At 41.5% G+C, this 23,443-nt stretch overlaps 1 protein-coding gene across 2 annotated transcripts in view; it reads right to left on the reverse strand.

The window, feature by feature from the left end:
• Positions 1 to 22,750, reverse strand: part of MCUB (mitochondrial calcium uniporter dominant negative subunit beta) — an 86,654-nt gene extending 63,904 nt beyond the window's left edge. The window contains exon 1 of one of the 2 annotated variants that reach the window (XM_032784625.2): positions 22,579 to 22,750. In XM_032784625.2, the coding sequence (XP_032640516.1) occupies positions 22,579 to 22,683 (105 nt within the window). In that variant the 5' untranslated portion in view covers positions 22,684 to 22,750. The remainder of the gene's footprint in view (positions 1 to 22,578) is intronic. The other variant, XM_032784626.2, reaches the window with a different exon arrangement.
• Between the last annotated feature and the right edge of the window lie 693 nt (positions 22,751 to 23,443).

A 23,443-nucleotide genomic window follows, 5' to 3' on the forward strand; every position in this document is an offset into this window, starting at 1 on the left:
CTTGCTAGCATATATATATACCTGCCCCTGGAAATTTCCACTACATGCATCTGACGAAGTGGGTATTCACCCACGAAAGTTCATGCTCCAAAATGTCTGTTAGTCTATAAGGTGCCACAGGATTCTCTGCTGCTTTAGTAGTTTGTAATTTTTTCACACTTTGTTAGTTTTCAGTTCATTATACATAATTGAGAATAACTAGCAAGTACTGCAAATTATAACCATTTCTAATGCTTTCAAATATAGCCATATTAAGGCCTTGTCTACACAAGAACGGTTTGCCTAGTATAAGCTGCATCTCCACTGAGAGTAAACAGGCAAAAAAGTGCTTTTGCCAACATAGCTTATACCAGTTCCCTCAACAAAATAAGCTATACCAGTAAAAGAACTTTTTTTGCCAGTATAACTGCATCTATGATAGGTCTTTTGCCAGCATAGCTATGTCGATTAGGAGCGTAAAATGTCACACTCCTGACTGGGACAGTTTTGCAAGTAGACCAAGCCTAAGTCTCTCACTTCCAGGGGCGGCTCCAGGGGCAGCATGCCACGGGGGGCGCTCGGCACTATGCCTGAGGAGGGTCTACTGGTCCCGCAGTTTTGGTAGAGCCGTGGGATCAGCGGACCCTCTGCAGGCGTGCCTGCGGGAAGTCCACCGGAGCCGCGGGACTGATGACCAGCAGAGCACCCCTCGCAGCATGCCGCCGTGCTTGGGGCGGCGAAATGTCTAGAGCCACCCCTGCTCACTTCTGCTATATCCTCCATGGTACTTTCACTTTTGAATGGTATGGATTTAAATATGTATGCACACTGGTGTAGATGGAGAATGGCTAGAATCATAAGAAGCTCAAGACGATTTATACAGAAATCTTTGCGACAATTTGCTTTCTCCAGCTACCATCAATATATGTAGGGTAGATGGGGAACACACACACACACACACACACACACACACACACACTCTGTATTAAAGGAATTGTATGTAAACAGTCCTGAGCCTTTTTCACTTCTAACCATGTTGGAATTAGTTCATTCTCAGAAGTGCAAAATAAAAAAAAAAAGATACACAGGTTGAATATGAATGTCCATATTATGAGTTGAATTAAAACCTAGTTGAAACTGATGTGTGAATGCATCATTCCTTCACTTCTAATTGTAAGAGACAGCTAAGGTGACACACCTAAAACAAGGCATAATGGATCTGCCCAGAAACTAGCAACATGTGGCAAGAGGAAGAGGGTTTCACTGGGTATTGTTCAGACTAGGGGTGTGTGTGTGTGTGTGTGTGTGTGTGTNGTGTGTGTGTGTGTGTGTGTGTGTGTGTGTGTGTGTGTGTGTGTGTGTGTGTGTGTGTGTGTGTGTGTGTGTGTGTGTGTACACAGAAATAAGACTAGCTGGGGTGTAGTGGGGCAAAGAAGAAACAGACTGAAGCCTTGTCCACATAGTCACTTTACAGCGCTGCAACTTTCTTGCTCGAGGTGTGAAAAAACACTCCCCTGAGTGCTGCAAGTTTCAGCACTGTAAAGTAGCTGTGTAGACAGTGCACTAGTAGCTACTCCTCTCGTGGAAGTGGGTGACGCGACTACACAGCCACGTTAAAGCACTATGGCGGCAGTGCTTTAATGTTGCTAGTGAAGACATATCCTGAGGCACAATTAGAAAGCCGATCAGCAACCCATAAGCACACTGTGACTCTGGGAGAGGGCTGGAGAGTTTCTGGGACAGGGGTACTGGCTGAAAGAAGCTTGCACCTATAAACTGAGAAACTATTCCTGTTGTTCTTGGTTTCTCCTGCATTCGGAGAAGCAAGACTTTGTACAGTCCTTGGAAATAAGCAAGGCTGCATTAAAGAAAATACCAGACGCCATCATCAATTTCTACTCCCAACTGGAACATCACACACCAGGTCCTTAATAGTGACCTGACATGCATATAAAAAAGGAGCAACTGTCTACATAGTATTTTTAAAGATTATGAAAATTAAATCCTAGCAGTGCAGCCTTCTTTTCCTGCAGCCTCATATGTGATTAATTGTTCATTCTAAAACATAATCCCATAAGCTGCATTTTTAATTGCACATGTGTCTACAGATGGGACAGTTTTGGTGTTCACAGGTTATTTCCCCAGCCAGAATGAGAAGGGGACTCAGGTGCTCAGAACCATGAATCTCAGATCTACTGGGGGCCAAGGTGAACACTACATAAGCCAGTTTCAGAGGAGTAGTCGTGTTAGTCTGTATCAGCAAAAAGGTGCTACAAGTACTCCTCGTTCTTTTTACCACATAAGCCCAATTGTGGGTTTTTTACCACATAAGCCCACTGGCTCCCATCCTCCATGACAGCATAGTGTTTGCAGGGGCAGTAATGCCGCTGCCTCCCAAAACCCCCTTTCCCAGAAAGCATTTCCTGATAGGGTGGAGGAACCTGGGCGAGTTAAAAACAACTGACTCAGTATTAATGCAGATGACTTTTCCTGCATGTTTAAGGAGTTTGCCTGGCTCACATCATTGGAGCTTGCCATGGTGTAAGTCTGTCTCTCTGACACACAAACACACACACACACACACACACACACACACACACCCCTCTTGCAGACAAGAGATTAATGAGAATCTCAGCTTTCATTTAAAAAAAAATATTTCTAGCCTTCATGGTTGCAGAGACAAGCTTGAAAATATGACTTGAGAACATCTTAAAAGCTCCAAAACCGGACAAATACGAAGTACCCCAATATTTAAAATCAAACAAAAACCACCTCAATTTTTAAGCGAGTCTCATGATTTTGGGGGCCCATCTCATGAAGTTTGAATATTTGAAGCTGGCAACACTATATATGTAAAAGAAGTATTTGCCCCACTATGCTTTTTCAGGCTCTACCTGTCAGCTGCGTTCTTGTGAAGAAGCAATACACTGACATTTATATGAACCTTTTCCTAAGTATTTGAGATCATGATTCTTGTAAGTTTCTCCCATACTATAAAACAAATCTTTCTGAGAAACAGCACTTTGGAGAAGCTGAAGTATCTTATAACCAGCATCCTGATTACTCAAGCAAGTAATTTTTGGAGTGCCAGAGATTATAGGCACGTTTCAATACTGATTTATTACAAACCTAATAGATTTGAAAGCAGCAACTTCTAGAGAACCAGGGACGACATAGCCACATGACCTTGTATGCGTTTGAGAGGCCAATAAAGGGCGAGTTATCAGTCTGTCTCTTACCAACACATTTCTGCTGCAACATGATGTTTCAGTATGACAGTGAGTGAAGCTTTAACAAAAACGGTTGAAGATGCTTTGTCTCAGCTGATTTATGGGCATATAGTTCTTTTACGCTCTCTCTAGTTCTTTCAATTCTCTCTTGTTCTTCCATGTTTATTCTATGAGAATGAAACAGACTGAATTTTAATCAAAACGTTATGGATGTATGCCCACTATATGGTCCATGTTTAACTTTTCCAGACAACCGTTTTTGGAGCTATTGACAGGCTTCGCTGGTGTGGAGAGGTATTCAATAACAACACACATAGGCTTTGACTGAGAAGATGGGGCCTGAAGAGTTCTTCAGTTATAAAGGGCTGAATCCATCATGAAGCATCATGTATGTGAACCAAAGAGAGACAATTTCCTCAGCTTGGATATTAGATTCTTCTGAAGCAGCTCTGTCAGTGATGTAAATTCCCCCCCACTGGAGCGGGCTGTTAAAGGTTCTCATAGAAATGTACGAAGTTAGATGAATTCATCAGGATGGCTGTACAGGTGCAGCCAGCCTTCACTTAGTCTTCAAAAGGAAGTGGATGGGGTGAGGAGTTGGGCATAAGATAAAATCTGAGGACACAGAGAACTACACATTTTCACTCTCACACATGGGGCAACCCATCTGCTAGCTCCCCAGATAGAAAGCACACTAGGATCTTTGAGAATGTGTAAATAAATGTTATTACTTAATACTTAAAGTTTTATTAACTTACTTTCTGCAGCAAAATTTTCCAATTGCATGTGCAATATCTTCTTAGGCAAGTTTGTCTTACGTAAGATAGTTTGATTATATTCTACATCCTCTCAAGTCTCTCCTGCCTCCAACATGTTTTCTATCTTGCACACAATTTTAATAAATCCTGTAACATTGTTTGACTGCATCCCCTTTAAGGGGATCCACACTCCGAGTGTCTCTCAAAGATATGATGCCCTGAAGAGTAACATTCCTTAAAGACACACAGTCAGGCAGACAGGAACGCATTTAGAAACAGACCCCAAAGAACTGCAAAAAACTTAATTCCATTCTGAGACAAGTCAAGTAGATGGCACAACAGAGGTAACCTTTGTCATTCCTTGGAGTTCCAGCTGTATCATATTGGTAAGCACTGAACTGAAATGGTACTGAAGCATCTCCGTGACACAGACTATAGGCCAAATTCATGGGGCTGGTGCAAATCCTCTGAAATCAGTGGAGCTGAATTATGTACTCAAAAAATATTCTCCATAGCAAGGGTCCTCTCCGAAACCAGCTGATACATAGTGACTGCCATTCAATCCTGACTGAGCCTGACTACAAGAGAAACAAATAAGAAGCAGAGAAGACACCCCCCTTCCCCCCAACCCTGAATCTAGATTTATTAAAGCTGGAAGCAAGTTTAACGATATTTGCAGGTTCCCTGGTTGTTCATTCCCAGCATTTCTCAGAATATTTTTATTAGGGATATTTCTGCCTTGGAATATTAAAATCTCCTATTTTGTCACAAATTTGCAAGGCAGATTGGCCTGCTGTGGTAGCAGAGCACACAGACCAGGATCCAGTCAGCCACTGCTGGCTTCTCTCAGAACTTCGAGGATATTTGCAAGGTTGCCAACTCTCATAATTTTATCATGAGTCTCAAGATATTGTCTTAAAGCCCAAACTCCTGGAGTCATGTGACTACATATCGGAGCTTCCATTAAAAAAAAAAAAGTAAGTTTCCAGCCCTTGTGATGAGCTTCCATTTTAAAAATGTAGTTTCTAGCCCTTGTGGTTGCAGAGCAAAGCTTGAAAATATGAACCCTAACCACTCAAAATCCAGAAGGAAAATAAATGGTAGTCACAATTTTTTTTTAAAAAAAACAAATTCAGACAAGATTTTTGGGGCCTGACTCATGACATTTTAATGCTGATGACTAGCAATACTGAGAAAGTCTCCCCAGATTAAAATCATATCAAGGCCTAAGCTAGGATAGGAAACATGCATTAAATTTCACAGGCATCAGGAGAAGTCTGGGGTTACTGTTCTAAGGAAGAATCAGGCTCTGAAAAAGATACATCAATTTTATGGCCTGGACTATGTAGAGGGGCTTTAAATCATATATTCCATCTCTGCTACATGCTTGATTAAGTTATCAATTCATTTGCAGGTGCACTGCAGGGCCCAACCTGAAATTTCACATATTCGGATTATGTGATCATTTAAAAGGGCATCTGTAATTCATCCAAAACATTCAGAAGAGACTCTTGACACTGCCCTACTTGAACATGTATTATTAAAGGCAACGTTCGACAAGTGTAGTACACAGTGTAAGACCCCAAACAGACTAAAGAGGTCTTTGCACAAAGCATGCAGATCTAAACACTGAACAAAGTACTGTTTCTTATCCTGCTGGATATTATTCTGTCAATCCCAAAATGAGAATGGTAAAAATAATATAACTACATGTACAGGAGAGAATTTCATCACTTGAACAACAGGAAAACTGCTTTACATCTCTCAGCAGAATTAAAAGCCTTGGGTGTGAATTAAAATAGGGACTATCCCAAAGTTTACGAGACATTATCATCTGCATTACAGGAAATTGCCTTAGCTTTGAAAGCTTCTGTGCTGGCTGAGAAATCGTTCCGATTAGAAAAGGGTCCTGGGTCAACAGTACCACTATGATTCAATTATTTTCTTTGTGTAACAATAATAAAAATCTACTTAGATAGTCACCCAAACTACTAGTACAAGTGCTCAAACAATTCAGAAATACTAGCCTCATGCATGACTGTATTTCAACAGTGAAGCCAATAATTCTAATTCTTCAAGGTTTCATATAATATTTATCCTATCATTGTTGCAATACAGGATGACAGAAGAGAGTAGGGAGCCAGAGCCATCAATCCTGCAAGTGGTGTGACTTCCCAGGCTTCACTTTCATAACACACAAGGGGTAAATAACACACCAGCAGAACTGCTGAGAGCATTTGGTGAATGCAGTGTAGATCTCATGTGGAAAATGTGCAAGAATGTATGGGTGACTAAAAATTGGCCAGACAACTGGATGAAAGGAAACTGTCTGTTCTAGGGGATAAAAACTGAATGCACTAACTATCGTACCATCTCCCTGATATTGCACATAAGTGAAGTGCTGCTCTACATAATTCAGGATTGCATGAAGTGAATGATAGAAACAGAACTACCATCACAATAAGCTGGTTTCAGAGAAGGATGAGGCACACGTGATCAAGTCACAAATCGTTGAAAAACGCAGGGAGTATAAACACCCACTAATTATGTGGGTCACTGACTACTCCAAAGCAATTGATACCTTCTGACATAACCATCTCTGGAGAATACTGGCAGACACAGGGATTCCAAAGCATCTCACTGAACTAACTGCAAGTCTCTACTGTCAACAACAGATCATATAGTGCAAACAGCAGCTGGCAACCGTGAGTGTTTTTTATTGGGCAGGGTGTGAGACAAGGATGCATTCTGTCACCAACATTTCCAATATGTACGTACAATTATGAGAAAAGCCCTGGAAGGTGCTGATAAAACAGAAGCTGGGATTTCCATTGCTGGACACTTCTTAAACGACTTCAGCTATACTGATGATACTACAGTCTCTGCTGCAACTATCGATGCAATGAAACAAATGTTGGAGTCTGTAAAAATAATTAATGAGGAATAGGGAGTATTCCTGAATGTGGCAAAAATGAAGTGTGCATATACTGACACAATAAACAACAACAGGGTGCAAGCAGACATCACAATTAACAGTCAAACTGTAGCGGCAGTATATTAATTAACTGGGATCATATGTATCCAACCCTGGAGGCTGCCTGAAGAACTCAGAAGATGATTGACTCAGGGAAGATGACTCAGGGATGGCTCACTCAGCAAAGGCCTCCCTTATGGAAGTGTGGAAAAAATTGTGCCAGCAATGCCTCTCTGCTACGTACAATGGACAGTCTCTATGCAAAAGAATAAATGGACATAATCAGACATAAAGAACTGTAACATTCAAAAACCAGTAGGAGAGCACTTTAATCTCCCTGGACACCCAATAACAGACTTACAAGTCACCATTCTTCAACAAAAAAAACTTCAAAAACAGACTTCAATGAGAAACTGCAGAACCAGCATTAATTTGCAAACTTGACACCATCAAATTAGGCCTGAATAAAGACTGGGAGTGGCTGGGTCACCACAAAAAATAATTTTCCCTGTGTTAATATTCATCCCTTCTTGTCAGCTGTTGGGAATGAGCCACACCCACCCTAATTGAATTGGCCTCATTAGCACTGAATCCCCCTTGGTAAAACAACTCCCATCTTTTCATGTGCTGTATATTTATACCTGTTTACTGTATTTTCCACTCCATGCATCTGATGAAGTGGTTATATCCCACGAAAGCTTATGCCCAAATAAATTTTTTAGTCTCTAAGATGCCACAAGGACTCCTTGTTTTTACTGATTCAGACTAACACAGCTACTCCTCAGAAACCTGTGGCATCTCAAAATTTCAAAAAGTTCAACTGGTAAAAAGCTTAATTTTTTTCCTTACAGTGACTTATGGATGTAAATCCTGGGAACTAATGCTGTAAGAAAATTGAAGTCTTTGAGATCTGCTGCTGGCAAAGACTCTTGCGTATCTCCTGAAAAGAAAAGACAATGGATGCTTATAGATTCATAGTTTCTAGGACTGGAAGGGACCTCGAGAGGTCATCGAGTCCAGTCCCCTGCCCTCATGGCAGGACCAAATACTGTCTAGACCATCCCGGATAAACATTTATCTAACCTACTCTTAAATATCTCCAGAGATGGAGATTCCACAACCTCCCTAGGCAATTTATTCCAGTGTTTAACTACCCTGACAGTTTCCTAATGCCCAACCTTAAATCTCCCTTGCTGCAGTTAAGCCCATTGCTTCTGTGCTTATCCTTAGAAGTCCAGGTGAGCAAATTTTCTCCCTCCTCCTTATGACACCCTTTTAGATACCTGAAAACTGCTAACCATGTCCCCTCTCAGTCTTCTCTTTTTCCAAACTAAACAAACCCAATTCTTTTCAGCCTTTCCTTCGTAGGTTCAATGTTCTCAAGCCTTTTAATCATTCTTTGTTGCTTTTCTCTGGACCCTCTCCCAATTTCTCCACATCTTTCTTGAATATGCGATTCCAGAACTGGACACAATACTCCAAGTTAAGGCCTAACCAGCGCAGAGTAGAGCGAAGGATGACTTCTCGTGTCTTGCTCACGACACACCTGTTAATGCATCCCAGAATCACATTTGCTTTTTTTGCACATCAATCACCACTGTTGACTCATACTTAGTTTGTGGTCCACTATAACCCTAGATCCTTTCTGCTGTAGTCCCCAGACATTCTCTCATTCTGTATGATGTGAAACTTGATTTTTCCTTCCTAAGTGGAGCACTTGCCATTTGTCTTGTTAAACTTCATCCTGTTTACCTCAGATCATTTCTCCAGTTTGTCCAGATTCATTTTGAATTATGACCCTATTCCTCCAAAGCAGTTGCAATCTCTCCCAGTTTTGGTATCATCTGGCAAACTTAATAGGCATATGTCTCTATGCCAGCTATCTAAGGTCATTGATGGAAGATATTGAAACAGAAATCCAGTACCAAAACAGACCCCTGGTGGAACTTCACTAGTTATACCTTTCCAGCAGGATTGGAAATCATTAATAACTACTCTCCGCAGCTGACCAGTTATCCAGGCCAGTTATGGCACCACCTTTAGTAGCCACCCATCTAAGTTGTATTTGCCTACTTTATGATAAGAATATTCATGCGAGACTGCTATCAAATACCTTACTAAAGTCTAGGTATACCACAATCACAAGATCGTTATCCTATCAAAGGAAAGCTATTCAGATTGGTTGACGTGATCTGTTCTTTACAAATCCATGCTGCGCTATTCCCTACCACCTTTACCACCTTCCAATGTTTGCAGAATGATTTCCTTAATTACTGGCCTCATTCAGCTCCTTATCTTCCCGTGGCACAGAAAGATGAACTAACTGGTCATGTAGTTACTCCAATCGGTCTCGTTTTCATCCCTTATGATAATAGGCATTCATACTCTTACGCCCCACAGTTTTCAGTCTTCCTCGGATTCTCTCCTCGAGTCCAATAGAGTAATAGCTAGAGGCTCACAAGACTTACTCCTCTATTAGCTCTCCTTTGAGTATTCTAGAACACCTCTTCATCAGGCCCTCAGGTGACCGTGCAGTCACCTCTAACTCTTTCCTCAAGTGATTATAACTTGCTTCATTTTCTCTACCTCTCTATCTTCTAAACCTACTCCCTCCCCTTCCCATTAGCATTCATTATATTAGCATTCTTTCAGGCTTCTCAGTGAAGACCGAAACAAAGAAGTCATTAAGCATCTCTGCCATTTCCAAGTTTCCTGTTACTGTTTCTCCCTCCTCACTGAGCACTGGGCCTACCCTGTCCTTGTCTTCCTCTTGCTTCTAACGTATTGATAAAAAGTCTTCTTGCTTCCCTTTATTCCTGTAGCTAGTTTGAGTTCATTTTGTGCTTTTGCCTTTCTAATCTTGCCCCTGCATTCCTGTGTTGTTTGCCTATATTCATCCTTTGTAATCTGTCCTAGGTTCCATTTTTTATGGCTCCTTTTTATTTTTTAGATCATGCAAGATCTCGTGGTTAAGCCAAGGTGGTCTTTTACCACATTTTCTACCCAGCAGAATAGCTTGCTTTTGGGCCCCTAATATAGTGTCCCTTTGAAAAACTGCTAACTCTCCTCAGTTGTTTTTCTCCTCAGTTTTGATTCCCATGGGACTTTACCTATCAGCTCTCTGAGTTTACCAAAATCCACCTTCCTGAAATCCATTGTCTCTATTTTGCTGTACCCCCTTCTACCTTTCCTTGGAATTGTGAACTCTATGATTTCATGATCACTTTCACCCAAGCTGCCTTCTACTTTCAAATTCTCAATGAGTTCCTCCCGATTTGTTAAAGTCAAGTCTAGAACAGCTAGAAATATTACTGGAGATGATGACACTCTTGAAAATCAAAAGGCACAAACTTATATAATTTGGTCACAGAAATGGAAATAAGCTCAAGAAAGCTATACCATTGGAAGGATGGTGATGGGAGGTCAGCTGCTTAGTTTTCAGAGTTAGCAACGGATCAAGAAGGTTTCTGAAAATTCTCCTATTATGTCACCAGTATTCAGACAAAAATAAATGGACTTTAATTTACTTGCTGCAAGAGACTACAATACACTAATTTCAAAATAGCATTTTCATGACATGTATCTCTTTTAATGGCATTTATATTAATGTGCTAGTATTTATGCAAAAGCAGACTTCAGATTTTCTCTACAGCCAATGCAAGACTGGGACTACTATGTGTTTAGATTATAGTTTAGGATGGTACTGCACTTCCCTGTAGTTATGCTGCTGGTTTACCATCTCTTCGAAGACTTTTAGACAGTCTTAATCCATCCTCATTTGTTGTAAGAAATTTCAGTTGCAAACCCCAACCCAGATCAAGATCCAATACATTCTGCTCCAAGATTACTCCACTAAAAGCCACCATTTTAACTGTAGTCGTAGTGCCATCAGAATTCCCATTCAGCACCAAACATGCACTGTTTCATTAAAAGGACTGTATCCCCCACCCCTTAATTACAGCTCTGAGGGAAGCTTATAATTAGGTTTGGAAGGATTAAATTGTAATCAGTAAATGTCGGTAAACTTTAATTTCACTGCATACACACAAACCGATTAAAAGTATTTCTATCAACGACTGAAATTTACAAACAGACACGCAAAGTAAGAAAAATGCTGCTTGAGAACCTATTGGAGTTTAATCTGAGGATATTTACATTGTATATTTTGACATATGATGTTGACAATGTGTGTTTAAATGGTTATATAGCCCTTTTGAATTTCAATGTCTACTTTCTTACACTTGTCAGATCCCCTCCATTTCTGACAACTGAAAATTTAAGCCGATAAAAATTGAAAAAAAAAAAAAGCTCAGAAACACAATATTATCCATCAAAATTACTTTAAGAAATACTTTCCTTAAAGCCTACTTAAAATGTAAGTTTGAGGCATTATTAATCATCACCAAAACATTACTATAGTTCTAACTTTGGTCTCTGGGGAAGGGACTGTTACTTGCTATATTTGTACAGCACCTAGCACCTGGTTGGCCTCTCTGCATTTCCACAATATAAAAATTAATCTGCAGAAGGCATGGGACTCCTGCTCTTTCAATAAAATTTTAAACACTTTGGATCCAAGTCTCCTACAACATGTCTCTTCTCCCCTCTGACTAAACATAATGAAGCATGGTCAGATTCTCCAGTAGCTCCAACACTGCAATCTATTACCTCGGGAAAGAAGGAGACTGGTTCAAAAAAATTAAACACAGCATATTTCATATGAACTATGAAGAAGGAACAAATGAACATGTCCTGGAGGAAGAAAAGCCAACTATCCATACATTTTGCAAGCAGTACACGGGCACTCTAGTCAGAATGGATACCTGTACTACACAGACAGGGAATTGTAAGTATCCTTTCATGGTGAAGTGAGTATCTCTGGCTAAAATGATTGTTCTGTGATGTAATTAATTTAATGTTCAAGAAGGAAACAATAAGATTTCCCCTCTGCTGTGACAAACATTCAGGACTTCCATTTAAAGATACCTCATGAGGCTCATCATAAAGCAGCCTCATGGGTCCCCATCACTTCTTCCTCCAGCAATGAGGAGATATTCATGGATTGCAATTGTTACCTATTTTGCAGGTGAAGTAAGAAACATTTCTTGCAGGGAACCAATTTGCATTCATTCAGCACCAGATTACAATGTGAAGGTTGTCAAATAATTCTAGTTTAAAAAAAAACTTGATAGTGAATGTAAGCACAGATAACTGCATTTGTATTGTTTATTCTTAGTAAAAACAAATTGCAATTGACATCTTACCACTGTCTAGGATACTCAAATTATTTTATCTTTTTAAAGACATATACTCTGTGCTTATCCATGATGAATACATCTTTTAAAATGTATTTTTGTTTTAGCATCCTAAAGAAGCCTAGAGCAGAGAAATTCAATGAATAGTTTAATCAGATTAAAGAACAATCTGGCAGACAAAATAATGTTAAATGCTCTCTCAGAAGCGACAGTGAAGACAGAACCTCTTAATCATTGCACACAGCACCGGGGTTGTTTGTTTACCCATTTATTCATCACTGCCACCAGAGCACTCTTGTTCCTTGCTCACTAGATATGAGATTCCATAGTTCTGCTGCCAGTCCTTCCTCGATTAAAGAGAATTACTTTGCAATCTACAAAGGTTACCATGTTTAGTAGGCAGGCAGCCAACTAATTTTCAGTTTTAACTTTCACTCCCTTCTTTACATACACAGTTATGGCGAATAAAGTCATCCTAACAAGAGACATTTATTTCACTAGAGATGGGCCTGACCCCTGCAGCCTGGATCTGAATTCTCCCAAAATGCAGCAGGGACTCAGATCAAGTGTTCCATTTTAAGCCATCTCTCCTCACAACAGTGAAGCTACAAATTACGTATCATGAATCCATTACAATATAGAAACACAAAGGGGTGTGCACTGGTAAATTGCTGCGTGGCTTTGGACAATCAGTAGTCCAAGCCATAGTCCACATAAATAATTGCTTTTTTAAGATCCTCTGTTATTATCCTATAATAGAAATAAAGTCTCAGTTGAGGCAATCCAGATCGCAAAGGACCCCTTTAGGATGCAAGTATATCACTGACAATTCAGTAGAACCATTGAATGACCAGAGTGGGGGTGGAGGGGGAAGGGGGTAAGAGCTCCCAGGTCTGTCCATCTCTCACCTTAAGCATACAACTAATGACCAGGTTTAATCCTCATTGCGTTTTCCAGACAGACTTGGCTGCAGGGAATAAGTTGGTGGCCAGGGAGATGGGCAATGGCGAATTTATCAAAGGCCTCCCAGCCCTCCCACGGCAAGGTGATCACCAGATTCTTGTTCAATATTGAGACACCAAGCATAGCCACCTAGAGAATAGGGAGACATGGTCCCTCATCATTACCATACGGCCAACAAGAGAAAAGAGAAACTAGTCAGGAGGAGGAATTAATTATAAGGAGTCCTGCCTCAGAACTTTGCCAATGTCACAGCAGGGGCTTTTTATTGAGGGGAGGTGTACTGTTCATTGTTCCCTGGGATAATAGCAGCAGTGCAATCTTTGCAGACTGGTTGTTGTCTTGGAAGATTTGATTACATGATCTTGAACACAAAGAGAATCAGTAAATTCACAGAAAAACATCATTCTGGATCAAATGTTTGAAGGTTAAAGAAAAATTGAAAGTGCACAAAAAGGGGAAAAGGTGCAGCCCAGAAGAGTTCTTAAACCAAGCAATTATTTTGTATTAGTCACTTAAAACAATTATACTGTGCTTTGTGGCAAGCCTTCAAAGCACTCATGACATTTTACTGATTGATTCTCACTGCCCTGTAAAGTAAGTTAAGTATCATCCTCAGGTTACAGATAGAGAAAGAAATGCCTTGTTGAAGGTCCTAGAAGAAATCAGGTTTGGAATTCAAAGCCAAGAGGAACTTGTTTCAAATCTCCTGCTCAATTTTGTTTTGTGAAAATTTTTCCATAAGGTGTTTGGTCTTTTTTTGTGTGTATAAGTCAACAGTTAGTTTTAATTTAAACATTTCATAAACAGAAGGTGAATAAACTAACTACACAAATGGAATGTTCAGCTTCACTTCTCATTCAGTATAAACCACCAAAATGCAAAAATTAAACAGCCTACGTGATGAGAGATTTTTAAAAAGTTTTAATAATACAAGATCTTACTAACAGATAAAGAAATGTTTTTAAATATGTATACTTTTTTAGTGACACAATGTGTGATCACAATGATTCTAATCTTCTCTGGAAGCAGAGATTTGTTTTACATTCCCAAATTAATCCCTTTCGTGTAATTAGGTCCCTTCCAGTCCTACACATCTATAAATTTTATGTTCTAAGAAATGTCAGCTTCTTTTAAACAATACTGTTTCTATCTACAGCAGATGTCAGCCTCAGATGTTGAATAAAGCTGGCTATTACAAAAAACTCTTAAAATGTGAACAGGCATAGAATATGGTATTTTGCAGTTAACTACATGCATACACACAAGAATACTTTCTTGCAACTCACTGGTTTTGATTACAGAATCTACACCCAGAGTGGAGACAGTGAGGAGTTGTGGATGTAAATATATATAGAAGAAGAGACAGTGAGTTTTAACTGCCCTGTACAACAGGTGTCTTTCCAGTGAGCAAATGTTTATCTCAAAGAACGTAGCCATATCCCAACTGCCAGCTGAAATAATGGAGAACATCCAGTCCCAATTCCATTATGATATATTGGCATGGATGCAACATTGAAGGCCAACAAAATGAACCAGCTGAGGCAGGCATGTTCCCTGAAACAAGAGTGAGGAATGCACAATGGCTTTTTTTAAAAGCATCTGTGAACATTTGCCAAAAAGTCATGACAAGTGCATACATTCTCCATAAATACACACTTTATTGGGGTTGTGTGTGTTTTATTGGGTTTTTATCCTCTCGTGTCTAGAACAAGGTGTGTGTGTAGAGAAGTAATTTTATAGACTAATATTTATTTAGTCTTCCAATATTGGGAGACTATCTATTCTTCCCAATTGTCGGATCTGACAAAATGACAATCATTCCAAACCTGAGTGGGTGGGGCTTTAAGCCATAAAGGATTCCCTGACCTCCAAGCGTGTTGGTGACCAGTTCAGCCCCTGGCTTAAATCATCATAAAGTTAGAGCAGCCCTGAAGCTATTCTACCCCTAGGGTGATTTAACTGGCTGGAGTTCACTGCAGCATATAAAAACACTCTACCCACAGACCCTTCCCACCACCAATAAACCTCCTATGCCAATAGGCCACATAGAGTGATTATACAGACTCCTTCTCAGTCAGGGAATTCCCCATAGTCCCACGGTTCAAAGTGGCCTGAGCAGGGGGGGGCTGAGGATTTGGCCTGATGTTTAGAAACAGAGTCATAAGAGAGGGTTAAACTGTACAAAGCTGCAGTTTATTTAGAATATTCAGCTGCAAGGCAGAGACTAAGTGATGATTCATTTCTTTCAGGCTGCTGCATGCACTGTTCTGGGGATGTTGCTTTGACAGAAACAACTATAAAACTTGACAGTGAAGCACAGGGAGAAGGGGAAAGAAAACAAGACTGACTAAATTTCAAATAGCCCTTTGGATATTTTTACACATTTGCGGTGTTTGCTCAGGAGCTGATACACAACTGAATTTTAAAATGTGGTATTCAGAACACTGGAAGCATTACAGTAATTTGAGACAGCTGGCAAGAAGAGGAGGGAAAGATTGCAAAATTCACTCTGTGGAACCGGTCAACAGCTTACTAGCTGCAGGCATCACAGCATGGGTGACTTTGAGCTGTTTTTTTAAACAGGATGTGAATATTATTGACAACTGAGAAGCAAAACATTTTTTCCTGCTGCCTGCAGATAAACAAAACAAAGATTTTCCAACCAGCTGCAATTTGCAACCAGCAAGACTCTCCCCTCAGCAACAGGGTTACCTGCCTAGGCCGCTCAGAACATAAAATAGAACTGGAATATTCTTTCACAAAAAAATCTGCAACTTCATTTTGTCCATTTTCACACTGCAGAAATTTCCTGGGGACTGTAGGCTCACAGGAAATCACATTTTCAGTGTGTGTAAATAGTTGTTCCTCAAACATAAGACCATTTTTTAATAAACCTTTACCAAAAAAGGAAACATTTTGAATTAACAAAATATGAACACACTCAAATTTTGAAAATTTCTACTTTTGCAACTCTTATCCTACTGAGAGCCAACTTGATACTTACAGAGTCTAGATCAGGGGTTCTCAAACTGGGGGTCAGGACCCCACAAGGGTCACGAGGTTATTACTTGGAGGGGGGTCACGAGCTGTCAGCCTCCACCCTAAACCCTGCTTTTCCTCCAACATTAATAACAGTGTTCATGTGCTTTTAATTTTTTGGTGGGGGGGGGGAGGGGTTGCACTCAGAGGCTTGCTATATGAAAGGGGTCACCAATACAAAAGTTTGAGAACCACTAGTCTAGATTATGGTACTTCCCTCCTTATCCACATTCTTGCTGTTACCTGTTACAAAATAAGACCCTGTCTATACTTGAGATATTTGTACCAATGTAGCGTCCTGACTGCAGACTTCCAGGGTGGATGTATTGCACCTGTACGAAATGGGGATTGTACTCAAGTAGCTTCCCCTGATTTGAAACCAGCATGGGTGACTTGAAGCTGAGTTTTTAAATCAGGATGTGTACAGCTTTCCTTGGTTTGAAGCCAGGGTAAGCCACATGAATGCAATCCCCATTTTGTACTGATGTAGTATATCCACAATTGTGTTTCTGCAACAGCAAGAACATCCCCAGTACACATGGCCCATAGTTTAGTTATGTCTGCAAATGGCTGGAAGAAGCAACAATTCTGAGGCTTACAGAGATTCAGCATTCATGGTTAAAAAGACTGGGATAATTTGCAAACTGGCACAGTTTGCAAACTCAGGCTTATGTTAGTACCATAATGTTGCCAATTTTGGTTGGATGTATTCCTGGAGATTTCATCATGACATAATCTTTAATTAAAGATTTATCTAACTCCTGGAGACTCCAGGCCAATCCTGGAAGGTTGGTAACCCTAGGAATATTTTCTGGCTCAGTGCTATGTATGAACACCAATAATAGCATATAGAAAAATCAAGTGTTTTAGGTTGACTTCTGTGTTTATAGATCTACTCTCCACTGGGATTTTGCTAAGGGAAACTTTTTATTTCAAGAAAAGGAGTGCAAGCAATGCATTTGTATCAGAGAAGTAAGAACAAGATTTAATAATCATCATGGGGAAATGAAAGAATTGGCAAATTTTAGGTCTGACTGTCCGTAAAATAATCTAATACAATAAAATTAATAATAATAATAATGAAAGAGCTCTGTGCGGCTCAAAAGCTTGTCTCTCTCGCTCAAAGAAGTTGGTCAAATAAAAAATATTACCTCACCCACCTTGTCTCTGTAAAAATAATCATAATTTTAAAAGACACTAAGACTTTCATAAACTTTACTACAACAGTGTTTTGTGGATCACAAGCTTTACTTTATATAGCCTGCCAGAAAAATGCACCATCAAATAAATGCTTCATAGTTTGCAAAACCTCCTCTTTATAAAAGCAAACAGTTCCCAGGGGTAGGGGGGAAGGGAAGAGAGGTATGAGCATACAAGAGACAGAAGATTCAATAATACAAAATGAAGCAGCTTTTTCTATAAGCATTAGTCAGAAGGCTTAGTAATTACTCAAAACTGGATTCCTGTGAACAGCAACATCAGCAGATTAGTTCATTTTGTCTGAAAACCACTCAGTTGGAATGCTGACAATTAGAGACACTGCTTTCTGAGAGAACAACAGACATGATTCCCTGCTTTTACAAACAAACTATATCCAGTTGTCCTTTTAGGCATTACACTATGGTTCATTTGGTGCCAAATCATCTGGCTGATTTGTTAACCAAAAAGTCACACTGTTTATTTACAAATTCTAGCTATCTTAAATAATTATATGGCCCCATCACCATAGTATCTGAGTGCCCCAAATAATATATGTATCTGCCCAACCCTTCTGTGAAGTAGGAAGTACTGTCATACTCATTTTACAGATAGGGAAATTAAGGCACAGAAAGACTAAGAGATTTGCCCAAAGTAATACAAAGTTTGTGGCAGAGCAGAAACTTGAACTCTGTCCTCCTAAGCACTAGGCAAGTGCCATAACCACTGGATAATCCTGCCTCTCTAGAGCCAGGATCCAAATACTTTAAAAAAAAAAAAAAAAATACACAGGACAATGGCATCCCACTGATATACCACCACAGATGGAGAAATGGTAACTGAAAAAGTTAGTTAAAAAAAATTAATAATTACAGTCCAAGTCATTTAATTAGGAAAGCATTTCCCTGGGACAATACTCAGGGCTTGTCTGCACTCACAGCACTGCACCTCAGCAAGAGGCGGTAGCTAGGTCAAAAGGGGTTAGGTCAGTATAACTGTGTTACTCAGGAGAGTGTGGATTTTTCACACTCCTGAGTGACATAGTTATACCTGCCTAATTTCCTAACATACATCCGGCCTTAGGGAAATTTTCTTTGTGTTAAATTGAGTGAGCCTTCAATTTTGATTTGGTAAAAGTGACTGCTCAGGTTGATTTGTTGGGACAATTTTTCAATGCAAGTACTCTGTCAATTCCTACAAGAGGCACGCCTGTTTATTTTTCAATAATTATGCAGTTAGGGAAGTCAATTTCACTTTTGTTATAATCACTTTCACTTTCAGGTTCTCAGGGCTACAGTGTTTTAGCTTCCAAACAAAGCATGGAAATGTCTGTTTAATTAAAAAAAATCATCTTTAAATTATAACCTAATGCCATCATCTGTCACTGAACTCATGAGATGAAATCCTGGCTGCACTGTCTTTAACATGGGCTAAGCTAATAGAGTTTAAGCACAGCAAGCAGCCTAATCTTTAATTCCACTTCTTTAGTATTGTTGGAATTATGTGCTGCTCTAACAACACTAGATTTTCAAAACATAGACAAAGCAAGTTGTACTTTTAATGTGTGTTAGTCAGTCAGGGTAAACCCTGGGAAGGAAAAGGAAAAAGGAAAAGCTCCTTCCCAGGGCTTAACTCCACCAGCACACATTAGCAAATACACCTTCCTTCCAAGTGAAGACATGGCCACAGACCATACTGCTTTCCTGTACCTCATTATGGAGTGTCATCCATTTTAGTCCCAGTTTAACTGATATTCCACCCAAAGCCAGTGTCCACTCTGTTCATTGCTTTCAACTGACTTTATGAACACTGTATCAGGAAAATTCAGTTAAGGGAAACTTTGCATATGTTAAATAAATGAACCAAACATAATTTTTACACTTCCTCTATGAATTTGTGTCTGTCATGTGTCCCAGTCACACATTTTGTCCTTGAATAGGTTGAGAGTTTAGCGCCAACATTTTGCTAAGCTTCATCAGAGCAAACTTTTTTAAAAGAATTGGATGGACTCTTTAATAGTCAAAATTTAAAAAACATCCTAACAGTGGAACTTGTCAACTACATTTGTCTCCTTTTTCCAGATTATTAGTACAGAGTCGCATAGTTACAGGGCTGCCCAGAGGATTCAGGGGGCCTGGGGCAAAGCGAGGGAGGTGTGGTGCTTGTACTCACCCGGCAACGGTGCGGGTCTTCGGTGGCATTTTGGCAGTGGGGCGCCCTTCAGTCGCTCTGCGTCTTCAGCAGCACCGAAACGCCACCAAAGACCCGGACTCCTGCCGGGCCAGGGCTTGCAGGCAAATTGCCCCACTTGCCCCCTCCTCCCCTCTAGGCAGCCCTGCATAGTTACCTCGGGCCATGTTGTCCACAGAACTGTATATTTCAACAGACTTTTCTTTTAAAAATAGCATTTTTGACCCTTTTTGCACAGACAGTGGCTTGGGTTTTTAAAAAAGATTTCTTAAAGGGATACTAACAAAATACTGAAAAGAGTAATTTTTTTTTAAAATTTACTCATTTTACAGGTAATGTTTAAGGTTACTAGAAGTGAAAGTAATTATGAACTACAAATTGCTAGCCTTCAGTTTGTTTATGCATTCAGCACATTTACCAGCACTTTGTGCATAGAGCATTTCACTGTTTCCCTGATGAGATAGTCCATTTCAACGGTTTTTGTGGGGGGTTTCCCACACATGACAAAGAAAAGCCATTTTAAAATAACCACTTGAATGCACATAAATTGACAGGGGGACTCAGGAATAGGTTTGGTACCTAAACACTAAACTTTTTTGGGAGGGGCGGGGATTTAATTAACTAATTTTTACATGTTTAATGCCCTTTGAGAATAAGGCAATGGGGCACCACAGCCCTCAAAAGGGCAACCTACACGGATTTCCCCAACAGCTTTAAGAGTAGAAGAGAAAGAAAAGAGGGGAAACCTAGAATGCTACTACCTTAAGGCAGGGAAATCAGGAGCAGCCATCACATCATGTAACCGGACATGGCATTTCCTAGCTACTAGTTCACCTCAAACAGAAGAAAAATGAAATCCACAATACAGATACCTTCATAAATCTGGATCCATCAATGGCCTTTTGTGTTCATCATACGGTTCAAAGGCTCCCTTCTCTCTCTCTCCCTTGTCTCCCTTAAACTTCCTAACCTCATAGCCTCATTCTACTACAGTCATCAGTTCCCTGGTGAAAAGCTGGACTCCCTTCAAAGCCTGTCAGCAGCACTCAGATATCCATATAGTCACTTGGGGCTGTGGGTGATACCTTCACAACTGTCCTCACCCAGAAAGCAGCAGCCCCAAACCTGATCTCCCACACAGCACTGCTACCATTAGTGTTTATATTACAGCAGCTCCTAGATGCCCCAGTGAAGGCAGAGCTCACTATGCTAGGTACTGTATAAATACTTGCATGAGATGGCCCCTACACCAAAGAACTACTGACAGCCTAAATAGGCAATGTAAACAGTAGTAGACAAAGAACACAAAAGCAAAACATAAAAAGGTAAATAACTAGCAAGTTATATGCTTCCGTTTATTAGTTTCCCCAATACTATTCCTTTATCCCTATAAACAGGTGCCCCCGCTTCATCACTACGGATCCAAAAAGCTCTTCTTTCAACCTGCACATCACAGAGAAATAGCCTGCCTCCCAAGGCAAAGTAAGCAGGGTGGGAATGCTGACATTCCAGATGCTGTAGTCAGATCCTCACAGGAGGATCCTTGCATCGATAAATAGGTCAGGCTGCAGCATTCAAACCTAAACTACCAGGTCACCCTGCTCAATCTTTTAGTAGTTCTCAGTCCACCTTTAAAACAATACAAGTCTAATCTGAATACAGAAAATACAAAAGACAATATATGAGTTAAAGTTGCATTGTCAGCATGGGTGACTTGTATATTTTTCGTGTAAAAAAGGAAAAAAATATTTTAAGCCCAATATTGAGAAATACCTTCAAGACTTTACAATATTATTAACGCTCCCCCTGCAGTGCTGAAAGTGCAGTTATTTCTGAATTATCCTGGAGTTTGAGCCAGAAACTGGTAAGGATTATGAACAGAAATTGAACAAGTGACTGCAATTTCCACAATGTAGTTTTATTGTCCATGCTGGCTTTAGGTTGAAATAGTAAACATAAATGGTGAGAATTAAATATGATGGTAATAAACTTCAGTTTCAGTAATCTACTGGGTTGTTACCAATAATTACAACAACAAAAAAACCCCTTAAAATGCTAAACCTGCCAATATCCTTTTAAGAACCATGGTGAGGCCATTTTAACCTTAAGATTTCTTAGCATTTACTGATTCATAAAACTGGAATTACAGGATTTCTTGTTTAAATTCAGACTTTCCCCTTCTTCAGTATTCTCCTTACCACACCCCTCTCTCCAAAGATATTTATCAACAGACACATAACACAGTTGTGCTAAATCAACTGTTACTCATACAGTTTGCACTGATGATTCATCATCAACCTATCAGGGAGCAGGGCAACAACGCTGGAGGAAGTGGAAAAATTATAAAAACAGCGCTGATGGGCAGGTTCCTGACTTGAACAAGACAGATTTTCCTCCTCTGGCAGACTCGGAGCACAATCCCCTTCGCTTGATCCTGTTTGAGTTCCCCTCCAACAAAACGCAGCGCGCTCCCAGGAAGGCAGCCTTCCCCTTAGCAAAGCAAGGGACGCTGCCAAATGCCTTTGCTCCAGGTGCGCCGCCCCACGCCGGGTTCATGTTAAAAGCAGATGCTCTCCGCTCTCCAGCTGGCTGGGCGCGAGCCTCGATGAGTCACTTACAGCCCCATGTGTTTCACTGTCCTCTCCCCCGCCGGAGCCCCAGCAGCGCCCCGCACAAACCGGAGCGCGCAGAGCCGGCGCTGAACTCCCTCCCCAAGCTCTGGCCCAGCCTGGGGCTGCATTTGGAGCATGCGGCGGGAAACTTTCTGCCGCCCCCTGTGTCCGGGGGCTGATGTCCGCGGCGGGGGGTGCAGGGGGTCACAGCCCCCCCGTACGCTCCGCTCCCCCCAAAGTGCTGCTCCCGCGCGCCCTGCCCCGGCCCAGCAGCACGAGCAGCCGCGGTAGCCCGGAGGCGGCAGCGGACAGGGGCGGGAGGCGCCGCCCGAGCGCTGAAGTTGCCTATGCAAACTTTCCCGGCGCCGCGCCGCGCCTCACCTGGGGAGCCGGCAGGGAGCGACCGCTTCTCGCGGCGGCGGCGGCCAGGGGCTGCTGCCATGTCCCCCTGGCGCTCCGGAGCAGCTGCCCTGCCCGCGGCAGCATCCTCCGCCCGCCGCCCTAGGGCAGGCTCATGAGGCGCGGCGGCTGCATCCCGTAGCCCGACTCAACGGCTCCGCTGGCTCCTGCCGCTGAAGGGGCGGCGAGTTAAAGGCGAGGGCGCTGCCTCCGGATCCCGCGTTTTCGTTCGGCCGACAAAAAGCAAGTCTCCGAGCGGCCGGGAGGGTGGGGCAAAGGGAGCGGCGGCGGCGGGCGGCCCCGGGGACCGAGCCCCGGTGCAAAACTCTCCGCACAGGCAGCCTACAGGGGGGTCTCACAAGTCGTGTTTTGGTGGCCTCTGAGTGCGGCTACTAACTGGCTGGTGGCCGCACTGACAGTTTTTTCCTAAAATTCTTGATTAACTTTAGGAAAAATAAATAAAAATGTCCTTATCCACATCCAAATCCCTGTCAGATATGGAGCTGGGGGGGGGGGTTTGCAGAATCAATAATAAAAATAATGCTGTGAAAAGCAATATGTGCATTTTTGTTAATATAACGTTTTGCAGCAAGCCCCAGGACAAATTAAGCCCTGGAGTGGGGCTGGTTGGAGGGCAGGGGGGAATCAGCAGGGGCCAGGGGTGGTAGTGGAGACCAAGAGTGATGGGGGTGGGTGGTGAGCCCTGTGACCAGAGCCAGGGGTCAGCAGCTGTGTGGCTGGGGGGCAGTGCCAGCGGTCAGAGCCCTGGGGCAGGTACCATGCAGCCAGGGCCAGGAGCTGCACACCCAGGGGCTGTGGCTCAGTGCCCAGGGCCAGCACCCACTGG

Source organism: Chelonoidis abingdonii, chromosome 5 (assembly GCF_003597395.2).
Source record: "Chelonoidis abingdonii isolate Lonesome George chromosome 5, CheloAbing_2.0, whole genome shotgun sequence".
Classification (NCBI taxonomy): Eukaryota; Metazoa; Chordata; order Testudines; family Testudinidae; genus Chelonoidis; species Chelonoidis abingdonii.